Source organism: Phyllostomus hastatus, unplaced genomic scaffold, assembly GCF_019186645.2.
Source record: "Phyllostomus hastatus isolate PE091 unplaced genomic scaffold, TTU_PhHast_1.1 phas_scaffold_1674, whole genome shotgun sequence".
Lineage (NCBI taxonomy): Eukaryota > Metazoa > Chordata > Mammalia > Chiroptera > Phyllostomidae > Phyllostomus > Phyllostomus hastatus.
This window is the reverse complement of record NW_025334011.1, coordinates 918,170-938,382: the sequence shown is the minus strand read 5'-3', so window position 1 is coordinate 938,382 and position 20,213 is coordinate 918,170. Positions and strand designations below refer to the sequence as shown.

The following is a 20,213-nucleotide window of genomic DNA, read 5'->3' as shown; positions in this document are numbered from 1 at the left end:
TTAATAGTATCATTTAAGTGAATCCTAGCCTATATTTTTAACATCAGTTTTGGCAAAAAAGAGGTCACTACAATTGTCCAGATATATCCCTTATGAATGTCAAGTACCTACTACAGTATATAGCAGATATTTTGCAACAGGAAAAAAGAAAAATCAAATTTATTTCAAAACTAAAACAAAAAAAGTGTGGCTTCTTTAGATCTTGAATCCCTAAGTTAATTAATATGAATATAGGGATATTTGTTATATAATTCCCATTACCATTCTCTCTCAAGCATTCATTAATAGGTTCTCTCCCAGTCACTTTATCAATATAGTCACCACTCACTCAATAGAATATCCCAAATACCTGGGGGATAGATGAACTCTAATTAAGACAATGACTCAACTATTAGACAATTACAATTCATCATTGACAAGGCCCCAAATAAATTTCAAAAGTAAAAATCCTTTAATCTCAAGACTTCAGCTAATATAAAAATGGATGGGATCCATATCCTAGAATTTCAAATATCCTCCATACCAAATTTAGTTCAAAAAAAATAAATAATTAGTTTATTATTAAAATATCTAAAGATTGGTAGCATAGAGAAGAGAAAAAGAAGGGGAAAAAGCAGAGAAGCAGGTGAGCAAGAACTTTTGTGATATTCCTGTATCGCAGGCAAAGGAACTAAAGAATTAACAAGCTTCTTATTTTAGCTAAGGCCACAAAGCTAGAATTTCAAGTTAGGATTCAATTCTAAACAGTCTAAATCCCTTTAAAGTTCTTACATGTCCCTTAACGTAACTTTATATAACCTTTTCTGTTAGAAATTGTTTTTCCAAAATTTACAACACTTTTTTAGACATAACAAATATTAGTTTACAGTCTTTACATAAATATACCTCTTCAACCAGACTGTCATGTTTGTCTTTAAAGTCTTCATTAACATCCAGTGTTAAGATAGGCACTTCTTGTAGATAATCAAAGTTGGTTCTGTTTAAACAGAGATGAACAACACAATTAGAAAAAGCAATATATATGAGAAACACTAAAAACTCATTATAATATCACTGAAAAATCAATCACCATTACTGTACAAGTACTTCATCTGACAGCCCCTTCATTCTCACCTAGATTTACTTACACATCTAAAAATCTCAAGTATAAAATATAAAAAGCTAGGCATTGTGACATGTAATACTCCTCAAAAACCAAACTCATACCATAAAGTAGGAAGAATGTTTGCATTTTAATGCTAAGAAAACTGAACTTCAAGGGGGTCACTCTGAGACTCAGAGACTGCCCAAGGTCACACATGAGTAAGACTGGATTTTAACCAAAAACTGACTAGTGACAAAGTCCATACTTTTAACAGCTATGCTATACTACCTCCCAAGTCTTGATCTACGAAACAACTTTGAAATACTGGATCTTAAAATACTCTCTGAAAAATAGACCTAAATAATATACATAGATATATTTCCTACTTTATTACTTAATGTGAAATTCCATATATTGTGCTGTCATTAACAGTAGGGAAGATTGGCTATAAAATCTTTAAGAAAATTGAAATAAAGCCATGGCTGGTGTAGCTCAGTGGATTGAGCGCGGGCTGCGAACCAAAGTGTCGCAGGTTTGATTTCCCAGTCAGGGTACATGCCTGGGTTGCAGGCCATGACCCCCAGCAACTGCACATTGATGTTTCTCTCTCTCTCTCTCTCTCTTTCTCCCTCCCTTCCCTCTCTAAAAATAAATAAATAAAATCTTTAAAAAAAAAAGGGTGATGCTAAAGAACAATTAAAAAAAAAAAGAAAATTGAAATAAAAGAATCAAAATCTATACCTAATTCTGACACAGCCTACAATAGTAATAAATAAATTGATGGAAAATAAAAAATTGTATGCATTGTACATTTTTAATTAAAATTTGATAATGGCATTAAAAACAAGTAGTAAATAAGAAGTCTTACTTCAGTGTTCTATGCAAGAGCCAGCTTTCATGCTTATAGTGAAGCTTCTCTAAATATTCAAGAGGAATGTCTTGCTCTTCACTTCTTCCCCGTAAATATATTCTGCTCAAGCATTTCTAAAGTAAGCAATAAGATGAGGGGGGCGATTATTCCTTTCTAATGCCATTAAAATTGTCTTCTCTAAGTGTCTCTTTAGTCACATGAGCCAAAATCTCTATTCCTTCTAGAAAGTTGAAATAGTTCCTTTTCCCTCCCAGTACTTTTCACACCATTTACTGGCTTTAAACAATACAGTACTTTCAAAAATAAGTATATAAATTTCTGGCATCCATATTAGAAATATACTGTCTAAAAAAGTTTGGTAAAAACAAAAAAAATTCAGCATAAAACTGTCCTTCTATTTTAAATTCTCTTTTCAAATAATTAATTGATCCTCTAATCAAAATATATCAAAAAAATTAGTGAAATAAAATAGTTTTGTATTAGGCTTTAAGATTTGACTATGAATGTTTCTAACAATGAAATCATTAGTATTCTTTATGTTCTTCTATATTTGCATTTACTATTTTTATAATTAAAAAATTCTTTTCCAAAAAAGAAGCAAATTTCAAAATTATTATTGTTAAATTCTGGTTTATGTGATATTAGAACAAAATCATCACTTGAACTCAGAAACCTAGTTTTCTTTGAAAATTCAACATATTACAGCCTTCTTTCAGTCTATCAGTCACAACATTTACATTCATCAGAACCTACTTATCGCAGAATAGAAATAAAGAACAGAGAAAAATGGGAATGTCAGTGTCAAAACCACAAGTTTCTTAATAACTGTGAGCTCTCATTTAATTAGTTTTATGAAAGGCATCCACTTGGTCTTCCTGGATTCATTACATAATAGTCTATCTAAACAATAGCTATGTTACGACCTATCATGAAAAGGCACATTTTCAAGTAAGAAGCTCCCTTAACTGAAAACAGCAAGGGTCCACTAAGTCTTTTCTCTTCTGTAGCTGCTACTAGCCACCCATTCCAAGCCCAAACCATGAAAGACATGCTCCATCAACTATGCCATTCATTCAGCAAATATTTACTGAGCTCCTACTATGTACTCAAGCCTTATTCTAGGCACTAGATATTCAACAGTAATTAAAATACCAAAAGTCCCACCTCATGAAGCCTATATTCTAGAAGTTACTTGAGCAAGTTTCTTAATCTAGATGTGATCTACATATCTTAATCTAGATGCCTCTTATTAACCCTGCAAAAGTTAAAAAAATAATAAAAAACAGAACAGAGGAAGAACAGAGAAGGACCTAAACAACTTGCTAAATTTGGATTTCCAGTTTGCTGAGAAAATAGAACACTTCTATCCACACAATTCTGAGTTTCTAATTTGGAAGGGAGAAGCTAGAGGGTGGGGAGTGAGGTTCAACTAAATTGCCTTCACTGCATAACACTGAAAAGATTTCTAAATATTACTTTAAATTTTCAAAGGGGCCCTGGCTGGTGTAGCTCAGTGGATTGAGCGCAGGCTGTGAACCAGGCATCGCAGGTTCGATTTCCAGTCAGGGCACATGCCTAGGTTGTGGGCCATGGCCCCCAGCAACTGCACATTGATGTTTCTCTCTCTCCCTTCCCCCTCTAAAAATAAATAAATAAAATCTTTAAAAAAAATTCTTCAAAGGGACAAATATTTGTCTCACCTCTGGAGTGGCTCGAAGATAAATGATTCCATCCAGTTCAAGGCTTTGGCCAAACTGGTTATTCATCCAGTCATGCCAGTCTTGATAAATTGTCCACTCTGTTTCATTCATACAATCAGATTCATACAAATTAGATGCAAAAATATACCTGAAAGAGAACCTACATCAATACACAAATTCTTTCCAAAGAACACACAAAAACAAAAAAGACAAAATGGATCTACTAAATGGAATGTTAGATAATGCTTAGACAGCAGAAAAAACAACAGATTATCTCTTCAACTATAGGAAGCTATGTTCTTGGCAAGTGGTTCTCAAAAATGTGGTGTAAGGACTACTGGTAGACCCCAAGACTCTTCCAGGGGTTCTGTGAGAGGCCAGATTACTTTATATACTATACTTCAACCAAAAAAATATATTCAACAGATTGAATATAGAAGCATTAATGAGAACTCAGCTGTCTTCTATTAAATCAGATATTAGATTCATAAAAACATGAAATGCTGCTATTCTCACTAATTTTTTGTTTTGAAAATATAATTTTCACTAATATGTTATTTATGTTTACATGTAATGGGTTTATTATTGTTAATTTTAAGTAATTTTTCTATTTTTCAATCTTAATTTATAATAAAATAAAGACAAATATGACACCAAGTTCTTTGGGCTCCTCAAAATTATTAAGAATGAAAAGGGGTTCTGAGAACCTCTGTTCTGAGCTAACTCTAGAGGTTAAAAAAATCCTTGCATAAGCAGGGTAATTCTAAGACCCCCTCAGAGATTTTTTAAATCTCTTTGGTACAGGTGAGTCTAGAATATAGATTCAGATTTAACCAGAGCAGATGAGAATTTTAAGAGGATTAGAGAAAAAAATTTATCTGCAAATTTGAATGATATGACCACCTTATAGCACCAAACTGCTAAAAGGATTAAATGTCATTTTCCATCTCAAATCCCCAACTCAGCCTCTCTTATTATTTGATTCCCAGAAAACAGAAAAAAAAAAATTCCAGTCCTAAGCCAAGGTTCCAAACTAATAAGTACAAGTTACTTATGTATACCTGTCACTATATACAGATCGCTCAAAATATACTACAGGTTTCTCCGCGTCTTTGAGCTTGCCATTCAGAGCAGCAAGCTGAGCTCGAATTCGACTGAGGCAGGCATATGACTGGAAGGTAAAAGACCATCGCTCGGGTTTCTCATACATCATCTGAAGAACATTTCCACCACTTTTCTGAGATGTTGTCAATTCCTATTTTGAATGTGAAAAAAGAAACAAAAGGCAAAGTTAATAGCCAATAAGCTTAATTTTTTTAAAAGCTCAAAAAGAGAAGTTGGATAAATAAATGCATCATGATTAGCAAAATCAAAATGAGTAAGTCTTCTTCCTCCTTCCACTGTATTTTTCCACAGTATTTTTCAGGTTACCTGAGGCTTGGAAGAATTTAAAAAGCTAGGTTAACCACCAATTCCTTAGATCTTTTTCATAAGAAGTCACAAACGGCCTATGGCAAAAATTATTTGTCTGGCCCAAATGGGACTCATAAAAAATATAAATTTGTTGTCAATATCTAAAAGCTAAATAATTTCACATAATATATCTGGATGTATATTTTCATTATAAAAATGGAAAAAAACAAGCAATACTGTGCCTGGATTTCCTCTTGGTAAATATCAGCTATAGTAAAGTCACACGTGCTTTCCAGTTCATAAGCACCACCATTCCCTGTTGAGACTCAAAAGGCCTGATTTGTTTAGATGACCCTTTCACTATTTGAATCTGTGACACTAATCTTCTAATAAAACAGAATAGATCCTTACCAAAATTTGATTCAATAATTATAACGTAGAATCAGTATTTTCAGTATTATAAGAGAAAAAAATGTAAAATTAAGAATCTAATAAAATCTCTGTAATTTTACATCTGAACTGGAAATAGCATCAAGAAATTATTATTTTTTCATGATTTTTCTTTTTATTTTTTTATCAATTATTTTTCTTTCTACATAGTTTCCCTAGGTCTGTCAACCAAAAGGTCTACAGAAATAAACATAACATGACAACCTTGTAGAGATAACTGGAACTGCCATGCAGATTACAATCTCTAAGTATCATTTTCCATTAAACTAGGGTCACCGTATCTGATTCCAGGTCTGGGGAAGGAAATGTACAAAATGAGCTTAATACATATTGTTTCGGGAAACAAAGAAATTATGAAACATTACTGAGGCTGTGCCAAGAGCAAAGGAGCCAACGTGAAGGGGCTTCCAGTGATTAAAAAACATAGGGCACAAAAGGAATAATAAATGAGAGGCAAAAATCCGTAAGTTCATAATACTAAAGAAAACCAGAAAAAGGAAACAAACTCTCTAGTCATCTTTGAAAGTTGCTAGGGCACCAATTAATTATTCTGAAAATTTATAGATAAAAAAATATGTGTGTGTGTGTGTGTGTAGTCTCAAACATTTTACTCTGGCCATTTCTGAACAAATACTATTTCAGGTTAATGAAGTAATGAATGAAGATAAAATCTTTACTGAAGAATCTCAACTAATTAATTCAGAAGACTTGAAAAAGATATCTTTTGCAACATCTTAATGATAAATTGGATTAGGGTAACAATTAGCAATAGATGCTAAAATCATTAGAGAAAACCTGATAGAAAGTTTTATAATGTGTAAATTAAGCTGAACAGATTAATTTTAGCATTACAAAAGATATTCTCTAGATGGAATTGAAAGAAAATATACATTGCCACCTAAGAAGTCTTACAAAAAAAGAACTGAAACTAAATCTAATCAAGCCCGTAAAGATCTACCTATAAATTTACAGGAAATACAGAGAATTGAGAAACATGTTAAATTACACCACAGAGACACACTCAGGCAAAAACAGAATGAGGGGAATTGTACAAGGGCAAATGAACCGGTTTCTTTAACTAAAACTGCAAAGAAAAAAGAGGAAGAGGGAACTATAGGTTAAAATTTAGAAGACAAATTAACCAAATATAACTTGTGAACTTTGACTCATCAACAAACATAAAAAATTATGAGACAATAAGGAAATAAGAACACAGACTGGATGTGATGATACAAAAGAATAATCTTTTAGACAGTTTTAAACAATCTTTATTTCTAGAGTCTTTTTTATCAAGCCTTTAATTTCTACAGATGAATTAATTTACTACTGATAACAGAGGTTCTCAAAGTATAGTAAGGGAACCCCTAGGGCAGGGTATCCAACCTGTGGCCCACAGGGCACATTCAGCCCAGGATGGCTGTGAATGTGGCCCAACACAAAATTTACTGTGTAAGGCACAGTAAATTTACTGTTTTAGTAAGTTTACTTAAAACATTATGAGATATTTTTTGTGATTACGTGTCAAAATGTATTTAATGTGTGGCCTCTTCTTCTGCCAGGGTGGCACAGAAGACGTCAAAAGGTTGGACACCCCTGCCCTAGGGAGTCCCTGAGATCCTGGCAGGGAGTCTGCAAGAAAACAAAAACTACTTTTATAATAAATATACCTTTTTCCAATCTCATTCTCTCATGAATGTATAGTCGTTTTCCAGAAACTACATGACACGTATATTCCAGCAGTTCAAATGCAAAAGTATTACCATTGGTATTAAGCTAATTATTGATGAGAAAGCAGGAGCAAAGCAAGTAAGATATTGAATTGAGTTTAATAAACTGAGGAACATAAACCTGCCTGCTTGGCCAGGAAGCTACAGCTTCACACTGCCAGGCATTACAGTAGTTACCTGCTAACAAGATTAACACTCCTCCCTTCCCCATTCCAGTAGAAAACTATTGAGAGGCACAGAGGACACTGTGGGACCAAAGAGGCCTGTCAGTCTAGCAAGGGGAAGGAAAGGAAGGGATTGGTTGGGAAGCAGACCCCTCCAAAGTCTGTGAAAGTCTGGAAAGTTGATTGGTTCTTTTGAAAAAGCACCTAGTCCATCCCACAGCCAACCTAATATAATCCCAGGGGAACAAAGTTCTCCCTCGCTTAGAAACCCATGCCTGCCTGGTGGGCTCACATGTTTTGTCTCCATAGCTGTGTGGCCTTAGCAGCCACTTGGCAAGCAGCCAGACAAACTCCACCACCGGAGCAGAGGGGAACAAGCTAAACTACCTGGATGACGATTGAGGTCACTTAGCAATCACCTGCAGGCTCCAAAAGGACTAAACTAATATGTGTGCTCACTCTCTCTTGCTCATGACCAGCACTCATCCCATGCACATGCATGGCCTCTCTCCATAGCCATGTGGCCCTAGTAGCCACATAGCCCATGGTCCATGGCCCTGGAGACCCCACATGGAGGCTCTAGGAGGGAACCTGAATACCGCAGCACAGCAATGGGCTGCAGCTGGAATGCCAGCTTAGCATTCACACATGCTAAACTAAACAGATGCTGGTCTGAACTATAATTTAAAATGGAACAGAAAGTCTGGCCACTGGCTTTTGCTTTGGCCTTGCTGAGGACAAGATTGGACTTCTTCCATGGCAAAACAGATAGAGATGGGACATTTGGAAGTCAGTGGGGAACCCCCCTAATTTTACATCAATAAAGTGTACCATGGGCCCTGGCTGGTGTAGCTCAGTTGGTTGGAGCATCATCTGACCAACTGAAAGGTTGAGGGTTCAGTTCCTAGTCAGGGCACATGCCCAGGTTGTGGGTTTGAACCTCAGTCCATGAACATATGGAAAGCAACCAATCAATGCCTCTCTCATGCATCAGTGTTTCTCTCTCTAAAAAAGGAATGAAAAAGTGTCCTTGGGTGAGGATAAAAAAGAAAAATTAAAGTAAAGTTTACCACAAAAAGTTGCATCCTCCTGTGTGGGTCTCAAGAAATTCTTTTCCTCACCATACCACAAGAACTTGTTTTCCACCAATGACAGAGGCAGATGTGAGAATTCAGCTTTTACTATTCAATCACACCTTGATACTTGTACAATATAAAACAATGTTTTTTCACTAAATTTTTTGGTTTTGGAAAAGTCATTTTTCATAAAAATGTTATTTATATTAATATGCAGTAAATTACTGTGATTTTTAAATGAATTAACTGAAAAACTTTAAAGTTTCAAGTTCAATTTCTAACATAGTAAATATTGATCTGACATAACAGCTCCTTGGTTCCTCAATAACAAGAAAATATATGCAAGTTGTTTAGTTAAGTAACTTTACCTTTTAAATGGTGCTATCTTGTGTCTTAAAATAATTAAGAGCTCACAAATTTATCTATTCAATAAGCAGTTTCCCTCCTAAAAACGTCACATATACAGTATCTGCTTCAAATATCTTTATTACATAAATATAATATAGTTACATATTCTGATAAACATAAATGATTTAGAAAAATACCCAATCAAATCCCTAATTTAAAGTATTGGATTAGCCAATAAGTCCATTTAGTTTTTTCCATAAAATAAAAAACACATTTTTCATTTTCACCAATAATTTTATTGATTTGGACATTTTTAGTATGTCCGCTTTCTCCCACATGGTATAAGGCTGATTGTTCTAAATTAATGTCTCAATTTGATCGCTATCAACTTCAACTCATCTACCTGAACATGAAGCATCATGCAGAGAGAAATCGCCAGCACAAAACTTCGCAATCCACTTTGGACACATTCATAATGTGCCAAAAATGTTGCGTATTTTTTCATCTTCAATATTAAAATGGCTGCACAAAAATTCACCAATTTTGCCTTGGCTGGTGTGGCTCAGTGGATTGAGTGCTGGCCTGCAAAGTACAGGTCTCCAGTTCAATTTCCAGTCAGGGCACATGCCTGGATTTCCAGCCAGGTCCCCAGTAGGGGGTGCATGAGAGGAAACCACACATTAATGTTTCTCTCCCTCTCTTTCTCCTTCCCTTTCCCTCTCTCTAAAAATAAATAAAATCTTAAAAAAAATGTTTTTAATTCATCAATTTTGACCTTTTAAAAAATGCATGCTGACATGACAACTGTCACAATACAATCTAACAAACTTGTTTCAAATGAAGTTAAAGATGTTTTCTGCAATGTCAAGCTACATAAACCTTCCACATTAAGTTGTGTAAAGTATTTGATCTTGTACACTAACCTTCAAGGAATACCTCTTAATTCCTATTCTCAATCCTAGTCCAAGTAAATACCCCTAAGTGCTTCCTGAAAATTCATGCTCCAAGTAGGTGGTTTTCCTCTATTAAAAAAAATCCGTAAGTATGAATATTACAACTGATCTCAAAGTTTAGTTAAGAATTAAAAACCATGCAAATACATGGCACAAACCACATAGTTAAGTGAATCTTCCTCTCAAATTTGAAATAGAAAGTATAAAATAGAAAGAGGCTAATAGTCAACAATAGGTCTGTGTAGAAAACACTCAGCAACTAATGAACTAAAATAAGGTTGTAGTTGCCTTCCCAAACTGCTTAAAGAATAAATTTACTTTTTTATTTTTTACTTTTATGAACATTCCATTAAAGAGCCTTTGTTAATTTAATTATAAATTGACTCCCCACTTATTCAGCATTCTCCAGGAAGAAAATGTTTCATAAAAGCGAATTTTCTCCAGCTAAATGAAATTTTTCAACTCAACCAAAACTTTTTTCCATAGTTATTTTTATAGGGAGAGGACACTATGTATTTCATTCCTACCCCAGTAAATACAGTATTTGAAAATTATTCTTAGTAATAGAAACAACTTTATGTAATACTGACTGTTGGATGTATGAGAGAAGTTAACGCTACAGCACAAGCTTCCATTCTACATGTAAAAATATCAGGCACAAATTGTTCAAGTTGCTATTTGATCTTATACTAAATGAATCCAAATTGATATTCCTTTTTATCCTTGTCTACTTTTTTGGTATTTTTTATTTCCTCCTTTGAGGTCAAGTTGTCAACATGGTTGTCTCATTCAAGTCCCTCCACTGACAGCTCCTTCTAATCAGAACATAAGTTTTTAAGATTGTGTCAAAAGTATATGTAAATACCCTATGAATATACCACATTAATCTTTTTAAATATATTTCATTGACTATGTTATTACAGTTGTCCCATTTTCCCCCTTTATTCCCCTCCACCCTGCACACCCCCTCCCACCCACATTCCCCCCCTTTAATTCATGTCCATGGGTCTTTGGCTTATATACTTCCTATACTATTCTTAACCTCCCCCTGTCTATTTTATACCTACCATTTATGCTACTTATTCTCTGTACCATTTCCTCCTCTCCCCCTCCGACTCCCCCACTGATAACCCTCCATGTATCTCCATTTCTGTGATTCTGTTCCTGTTTTAGTTGTTCACTTAGTTTTTGATATTTTTTAAGGGTCAGTTAACAGCTGTGAGTTTGTTGTCATTTTAGTGTTCATGTTTTTTTTAAAGATTTTATTTATTTATTTATTTTTAGAGAGGGAAGGGAAGGAGAAAGAGAGAGAGAGAAACATCAATGTGCAGTTGCTGGGGGCCATGGCCTGCAACCCAGGCATGTGCCCTGACTGGGAATCGAACCTGCAATGCTTTGGTTCGCAGCCCGCACTCAATCCACTGAGCTACGCCAGCCAAGGCAGTGTTCATATTTTTTATCTTCTTCTTAGATAAGTCCCTTTAACATTTCATATAATAAGGGCTGGGTGATGATGAACTCCTTTAACTTGACCTTATCTGGGAAGCACTTTATCTGCCCTTCTATTATAGATGATAGCTTTGCTGGACAGAGTCATCTTGGATGTAGGTCCTTGCCTTTCATGACATCAAATACTTCCTGCCAGTCCCTTCTTGCCTACAAGGTTTCTTTTAAGAAAGCAGCTGACAGTCTAATAGGAACTCCTTTGTATGTAACTGTCTCCTTTTCTCTTGCTGCTTTTAAGATTCTCTCCTTATCTTTAATCTTGTCTAATGTAATTATGATGTGCCTTGGTGTGTTCCTTCTTCGGTCCAACTTTTTTGGGATTCTCTGAGCTTCCTGGACCTCCTGAAAGTCTATTTCTTTTGCCAGAATGGGGAAGTTCTCCTTCATTATTTTTTCAAATAAGTTTTCAATTTCTCACTCTTCCTCTTCTCCTTCTGGCACCCCCATGATTCAGATGTTGGAATATTTATAGATGATCTGGAGGTCCCTAAGGTTCTCATTTTTTGAATTCTTGTTTCTTCATTCTGTTCTAGTTAAATGTTTCTTTCTTCTGCCCCAAACCGTTGATTTCAGTCCTGGTTCCTTCCCGTCACTGTTGGTTCCCTGTAGATTTTTCTTTATTTCACATAACGTGATCTTCATTACTGTCTGGGTCTTTTCTATGCTGTTGAAGTACCCAGAGAGTTCCTGGAGCATCCTGATAACCAGTGTTTTGAACTGTGCATCTGATAGGTTGGCTATCTCTTTGTCGCTTAGTTGTGTTTTTTTTTCTGGAGCTTTGAACTGTTCTTTCATTTGGGCTTTTTCTTTTTCCTCCTCAGTGCTCCTGTTACATAGTAAGGGGCAGAGCCTTGGGCATTCACCAGTGCAGGGCAAGTGGCTGGTTGTGACCCTGTCTGTGGGTGAGGGGTCTGAGAGGGAACAATGCAGCTTGCTCTGCTCTCTGACAGTTTTTCATCACTTCCCCCGCTTCCCACAATCAAACTGGGCCCTTCTGGTGCTGATTCCTGGGTTGGTGGTCTTGTGTACGCTCTAGGACCCTGTGGGTCTCTCCAACAAACTCTCCTGTGAGGCTGGGAGTTTCTCCCAGTGCTGCCTCTACCCCCTCAGGTGTTTTCAGTCAGAGGTTTGAGGCTTTATTGCCCCAAGCTGGAGCCCTAAGTTGAGTAGTCTGTCTCGCTCCCCAGCTGCTCCTCCTAGTTTATCTGCACCCGAATGTTGGACCGACCAGTACAAAATCCACCTCCTCACCAGGTCCGCCAGCCCTCAGCCTTGCCCGCCCCAGTCCTCCAGCCGAGCCTTGCTGCGAGTCCTCTCTACCCCTCCTACTGGTCTGGGTAAATGTTTCTTCTTTAACTCCTTTTAAGTCTTGGATTACTCTGCACTATCCTGGGTTACATTATCCCCAGCTTAAATGACATGTTTTTTTTAAACGAATGTGCTTAGAAATATGAGCAGAAAAGCCATATTTATTTTCTTCTAAAAGTTTACTTTAATGTCTTAGAAGCAGAAAACATAGAATATTTGAAGAGCTAATATGTTTCATTGCTCAAAATATCCCTTCATCAAGATAATGTAATTTAATGACAATTATAATACCTACCATTTATTGTCTCATATTTTACATATATGAGGCATACATTTACATTCATTTTGCATTTATTTACATATATTTTCTCACTCCTATGAAATAGTCGTTACTGGCCCCATTTTTCAGATTAAAAAACAGGGCTCAAAGAGGCAGAATATTGTTAACATCAATATACCTTGTAAGCAACAAAACTAGGATTCACACCTAGGATTGACTCTAAAGCCATATTCTTTCCAAAATGTTGTACTGCTATTTAAAAAGTAAGTAAACAATACTTACATTTAATTTACTGAAGGGAGATACTTGAATACTATGTGGATGATTAATGTAGTGCTTATGCTCTGTATTTTAATAATTTTATCAGATATGGATAATTTTACATAACTACACACACAATAGAGAATTCGCTAACAAGAAATACAAATTTACTAGTATAAGTGTAATTTAAAACTAAAACTAACCATAAAAACAATTTTTTGTCTTTACAACTTTCACATAAGTTAAACATGGTACTTTTTGAGTTTAAATTATATTTAAATATAAATTTAAGGTACTTCAACTTAGATATATGTGTATGGCAGACAATGGTCTATGTCCTCTAAAGCCAGCTCCTTCTTCCTTCTGGACACACAGGTAGGCTCTATTTTCCAGCCTCCCTGGTAGTAAATTGTGACCATGTGACTCACTTCTGCCCAATGGAAGCAGAGCAGACACAATGTATACCATTTCCAGGCTTAAACCATAAAAATCTCTCAAATGTTATGATTCTCTTTCTTTATCCATAAGCTGAAAGCAAAGGACATCAAGGCCCTACAGTGTGGTTCTCAACTTAAGCTCCAGGACAGGGGTATTGAAGTAGGTCCCCAAAGCAGCTGTATTAACATGACTTGGAAACTTGTAAGAAATGCAAATTTTCAGCACCTCCCACCCCAGACCTATTAAATCAGAAACCAGGGCTAGGGTCAAAATCTGTTTTAACAAGTGTTCTAGGTGAATCTAAACACTAAAGTTTGAAGCACTGTCCCAGAGGTTGGATGAGCTACAAGGTAGAAGGGACCTGGGTCCCTGAGTCACAGCACAGCATGCCATCCACCAAATACCATACTGTATTGTGCTCTGACTGAAGAATCAAATTTCATTTTGAACTAGAGATAGTTTTGAAGGTTTTTTTAAATTTTTATTTATTGATTTTAGAGAAAGGAAGAGACATAAATTTGTTGTTCCACTTACTTGTGTATTCATTGGTTGATTCTGGGATGTACCCTGAGCAGGGATCAAACCCACTACTTATCAGGACAATGCTCAACTATTGAACTACCCGGCCAGGGCCTGAACCACAGAGATTTTAGAGTTTATTACAGCAGCAACTATTACCTTAAATCTACCTGATACACTTAATAAAATCTATCAAAAGTGAACCTGGTTCATTTGAAAAACACTTTTGATCAATTTACTATGCACTGTGAATACTGAGATAAAACAGACTTTAAACAGGGCTCTTTACATAGCTAATGAGCAGAAGTTTGGGATTTTTTCTGAAGAACCCTGAGGATAATATGCTAGGTGAAATAGGTGAGTCAAAAAAAGGACAAATTGGTATAATTCCACTTAGATGAGGTATCTAACACAGTCAAATTCACAGATACATAAAATAGAATGGTAGTTACCAAGGGCTGGGCAGAGGGGGGAAAGGGGAGTTCTTTAATAAATAGTTTCAATTCTGCAAGATGAAAAGGTTCCAGAGGTGTTTCACAATATTGTAAATATACTTAACACTACTGAACCATACACTTAAAAATGGTTAAGATGGTAAAATTTATGTTTCTTACCATAATAAAAGTTAATCATGCAATAAAAGATCATACGTTTCCTTTTTAAAAAATTATTTTTCAATTACAGTTTACATGCAGTATTATTTTATATTAGTTTCAGGTGCACAGCACAATGGTTAGACAATCATATACTTTATATAAAGTGTCCCCTCAATATTTCAAGTACCCACCTGGCACCATACACAGTTATTACTATATGATTGACCATATTCCCTATGCTGTATTTCACATCCTGAAACTATTTCATGACTGCCAATGTGTAGTTTTTAATTCCTTCACCTTTTTCACCCAGTCTCCAATTCCTCTACCTTCTGACAACCATCAGTTTGTTCTCTTTATCTGTTTCTATTTTGTTTGTTTATTTTGCTCTTTAGAGTCTAATAATATCCACTTAGTCTTTCCAAAATATCCAATTTGTCTTTTTCTGACTTATTTCACTTGGCATAATCCCCTCCAGACCCACTGACGCTGTCACAAGTGTTAAGTTTTCATTCTTTTTCATGGCCAAGTAATAATCCATTGCACATACATACCACAGCTTTTTATCCACTCATCTACTGATGGGCACTGGAGTTGCTTCTACTTCTTGGCTATTGTAAATAACACTGCAATGAACACAGAGGTGTGTAAATTCTTTCAAATTAGTGTTTTGGGTTTCTTCAGAGATATATGCAGAAGTGGAATTACTGGGTCATAGGCAGTTCCATTTTTAACTTTTTGAGGAACCTTCCTACTACTTTCCATTGTGGCTGCACCAATTTTCATTCCTACCAACAATACACTAAGGTTCCCTTTTATCCACATCTTCACCAACGCTTGTTGTTTATGGATTTATTGATGACAGCCATTCTGACACATGTAAGGTGATATCTCATTGTGGTTTTAATTTGCATTTCTCTGATAACTAGTGACACTGAGCATTTTTTTATATGTCTACTGTCCATCTGTATGTCCTCTTTGGGAAAATGTCTCACACTTCTCCATTTATTTGAATATCCCAATAAATGTAATCTCTCTTGCCTAAACATATAGGTGGTGGAATTATAGATAAGTTTTATTCTGTTTCTATAGTTCATATCTGTAATTCTATTTCACTTCATGATAGAACACATTATTTTACCAAAAAAAGATTACTGCTAATATAAGTGAAAACCAAAAATATCAAGTAAAAATACAAAATCATTTATCTTTTAATTCTAGTCTAACCTTTGTAAACATTGCCAAAGAGTTGAATTAAGTTCATTCAAAAAGAATCAAGAGTCCATTACACAAAATAATCATAAAACAGTAAACAAAAGTTAGCAGGCGAACCCTAACAAGTATGGTTCAGTTGGTTGGGCGTAGTGGTGCAAAGCAAAAGGTCCTAGTTTGATTCCAGGAGAGAGCATGTGCCTGGGTTGCAGGTTGGTTCCCAGTTGGGGGGCACATAGGAGGCAACTGATTGATATCTCTTACACATTGATATTTCTCTCCCACTCTTTCTCCCTGCCTTCCCCTCTCTCTAAATATAAATAAATTAAATAAAAAAGTTATCATGCCCTGGCTGGTGTGACTCAGTGGATTGAGCACCAGCCTTCGAACTGTCGCTGGTTCCATTCCCTGTCAGGGCACATTCCTGTGTTGCGGGCCAGGTCCCCAGTTGACAGTGTATGAGAGGCAACTGATAGATGTTTCTCTCCCTCCTCTCTCCTTTCCCATCTTCCTAAAAGTAAATTTTAAAAATCTTTAAAAAAAATTATCAGGATGTCAGAAGGTATGAATGAAAGTACTTTACTGAGCATTTTTAATTAATTTCCAAGAATGACTTATTAAAAACATATGACTTGTTAAACAATGACTTGTTTAACAATGACTAGTTTAACAATGACTTGTTAAAAACTGTTTTTTTCATAGATGAGTATATTTTATCCCTTCTTTCTCTTAGTTATTAATTTTTCAGTGGTTTCTTAGTGGTAAGAAGTATTGGATAAAAGTAAAATAGGATTTGATGATTAGTAACAAAGAACTACAAAAGAATTCAGCTCAATGAGAAAACATGACAGATCACAGATATCTCCCTCACAATCATATTTCAAAAATAAACAAAAAAGAATAATACTCAAAAATAAATCAAATCAAAGCTCTGGGCTACATAATAACATAAATCACCACATAAAGCACATTGTTATTTGACAGAAACCTTCAATAAAAAGATCGATAATCATCTGCATGGTATGTTTTAAAGCACAGGTGGCACACACAGGGCCCGTGGGCCAAATCTGGCCCTCCACCTTGTTGTATACGGCCCGGCACCATGTTTCTACCCAGTGGTAGTGAAAAGCTCTCACTTACTGGTTAAGGAGTAATTACATTTCTACAGCCCTAAAATTTCATTTGGCCCTTTGAAGGCAACTGCGAGACTGATGTGGCCCCTGGTGAAATTGAGTCTGACATGCTGTTTTAAAGGCAATCCTAACATGGGAGGCGAAGGGAGGGGAGGGGAGATACATCTTTTGGGGCATTTAGCCTTATTGTTTTGCTAGTATCTGCAGAAGCTTATCAACAGTATAGCAACACTACAGCCACTTGGTGACAAGTTTAAAAAAAAGCTTAAAAAAAAAACAACAACAAGCTAAGCATGCAGGTGCAAATTTACTTACTGACTAGAGGAATACATCAAAAGTACCAACAGCCCAACTCTTCCAATTGTACACCAACTGCCAAAACGTATGATTTAATGGAGAATATCCAAAGTAGGACTGGTCTTGCAAGGGTTACATCTGAAGACAGTGTATTTTTCACTGCTGATGATATTCTTAGAAAGTTGAGATTTGGACAGTGGGTAATTCATACTATAACCCCAAACATTACATCAGGGCTGGGTCTGAAGAAGGAATCCAAGATGAAAAAGATCCCACTTCTTGAATTTAGAGGAGATCCAGGGAGAAAAAAAGGTATACAGATACTGAGAACCCACTCACCCACCACTACCTTCACACTCCAAAACCCTGTACCCCCAAAAACTATCCTCATGTGGCAGGAAAGTTAGAATAGGGAACAAAGGCCTCAGGCTCTACCTGTCTCCTCCATTTTGGATGGAATGTCATTGACACTACCTTCACTGACCACCTGTTCCCTGCCCCAGTTTCCTAAACTGGGAAGACCAAAAAGAAATCACTATTTGAAGAGGACAGACAAGAATAAGCTGCACTGGCAGTCATCCTACCAGAGTCAGAAGCAGAGGACCACCCTATTCTCTCCTACCTCCCACCTACATTTAAAAAAACCTTCTACCTAGACCCCACCAGAGCATCTCATTCTCCAAGGTTGCTGGATCTCCCTTCTCCAATGCATACTATCACTTTAATGAATTTACTGTGCTTTGCTAAGTCCTTCTGTCATGCTCTTGAATCATTTCTTGTTCTGTGACAAAAAACTAGAATAGGACTGAGACTTCCCTCAGCTTCCCCAGGTGCCACCCTATACCACTGAAAGTCCACCTAGAAGTACAGAGGACTAACAACATAGTAGTTCTCAATACACACACAAAAATAAAGCTATCCTCACAGAACGTGCACCAAAATCCAATGAAGTTCATTAAATTGTAACATTGTAGAGATATGACTGGATTACAGTAAACTGATAAATGTATAATAATAATAGTAATAATAATAATAATAATGGCATCTCCATGGTAGTTTTAAAGAAACATCAGTTTGGAATTTTGACTACAGTACATGTGAAGAAAATAACCCATCTCAGAAACATGAGTATCAGACCCATGAAGCTAAAAGATTCTCAGAATGGAGACAGATGCATCAATGTGTCATAGTCTGATGACATCAGTCATTAAGATAATATAATTAATCCCCTGGGCTCTTAGTCTAAACTTAACATACAACCTTATTATAAATTATATTCCCATGTATATTAATGCAATGTTTTCAACCTCTCCTCTCCTTATTAACTGGGTTCAATATACTACCGACATTAACAGTGATTTACTAAGGCAGTAATTTTTAACCAGGAAGCAACCACATATTTAAATTTCCAAGGAACTGTTTAGTTTAAAAAGTACCTCAAATCCTTGAGATTCTTAAGTTTCCTCTACTAGCTGAGAATTATAGGCCTACCAGGAAAACAGACTGACCTAATTTGATGAATCTGATAATTACTTATTTCTCTCTACAAATTAAAATTTTGGCATTTTGGTTTTTATATATCAGTTTCTGTGCCCTGGGTTAATGTGAGGTAGAGAGGCAGAGCATTTAATGTGTCAACAAATCAGTCATACATATTTAACATGAGTGAGAATTTTATGATACTAAGACTAGAACAGACCTTAAATAGAGGCTACTTAATCCAATCTAGTCTTAACACTGCCCCAATGAAAGAATCCCTTCTCTATTTCTGAACTTGGTTTAATTTGACTACATTCTACCTAAAACCTGAGAATAACTACACTGTTGGTTAATCACAGAAATGGGGTGTGGAGGAAGAAAGAAATTTTTATTTTGTTATTTCCTTTTTATTGAATTTATTGGGACACTAGTTAACAACACAAAACAGGTATTTTTAGAGCCCATGTCTCTCATTTCTAAAGGTAAGCAAACTTCAGTAGGGCACTTCAGTGAAAGAGGCCATGAGACATACTTCGGGAGGTAAAAATACAGGGTGGGGGAAGACATAAGACCCAAAGGAAAATGGGCAGAAGGCCCTAAACAAGAACTTCACAAAAGAAATTTTTAAAAAAGGAAAAATAAATTCATTAATTTAAATAAGGAGCACAATCTCATTAACAATCAGGGAAATACACATGAAAAATATAAAAAACATTAAACATTCATTAGAATGACAAAAATTAGGAAGCTGAACAATACCAAATATTGGCAAAGATACAGAGTAATAACAACTTGAGTACACTGTAGGGAATGTAAACTGGTGAAAACACTTTGGAAAACAGACATCACACATTTACCCCTCCACCCAATAATTTTACTTTATCCCTAGAGAAAATCTTGCATGCATATGTGTACCAGGATTCATGTTCACTACAGAGCTGTTTTTACAGCAACTAAGCTAGAAACCACTCAAAGACTAATCTCAGGTACAGAATGGACAAACAGTGACAGGGGAATACAATTTAATATTACATAGCAAATGAAAATGAACAAGCTAAAGCTGCATGCAATATGGACAATTTTCATAAACTTATCAAGCAAAAGATACAAGAGGAAAAAATGCAAACAGTTGACTTCATTTATAAAACACTCAAAAACAGACAAAATTAAGTTATATTTCTTAGAGCCCTGTTCGTGTACGGTAAAACTATTTTTAGAAAACTGGAAAATTATTATCACAAGAGTTATTTTATGAGTTATTACCCCAGTGAAGTTGCTACCCAGGGAATGAAATATCATAACCTGAGAAGGATTTCTAGAAGGATAGTGATGTTCTCCTTCTTGACCTGGATGATGGCTACAAAGATTAACATTTTTCTTCAAACTGTACATAAGTTT

At 35.7% G+C, this 20,213-nt stretch overlaps 1 protein-coding gene across 1 annotated transcript in view; it reads right to left on the bottom strand.

Annotated features, from left to right (window-relative positions):
- The window catches only part of DCK (deoxycytidine kinase), a 36,165-nt gene that overhangs the window by 1,112 nt on the left and 14,840 nt on the right, over nucleotides 1-20,213 (bottom strand). Inside the window, exons 3-6 of the mRNA XM_045858020.1 lie at nucleotides 4,717-4,910; nucleotides 3,656-3,803; nucleotides 1,953-2,068; nucleotides 886-976 (exon numbers count right to left, since the gene is read on the bottom strand). Coding sequence (XP_045713976.1) covers nucleotides 886-976; nucleotides 1,953-2,068; nucleotides 3,656-3,803; nucleotides 4,717-4,910 — 549 coding nt within the window. The remainder of the gene's footprint in view (nucleotides 1-885; nucleotides 977-1,952; nucleotides 2,069-3,655; nucleotides 3,804-4,716; nucleotides 4,911-20,213) is intronic.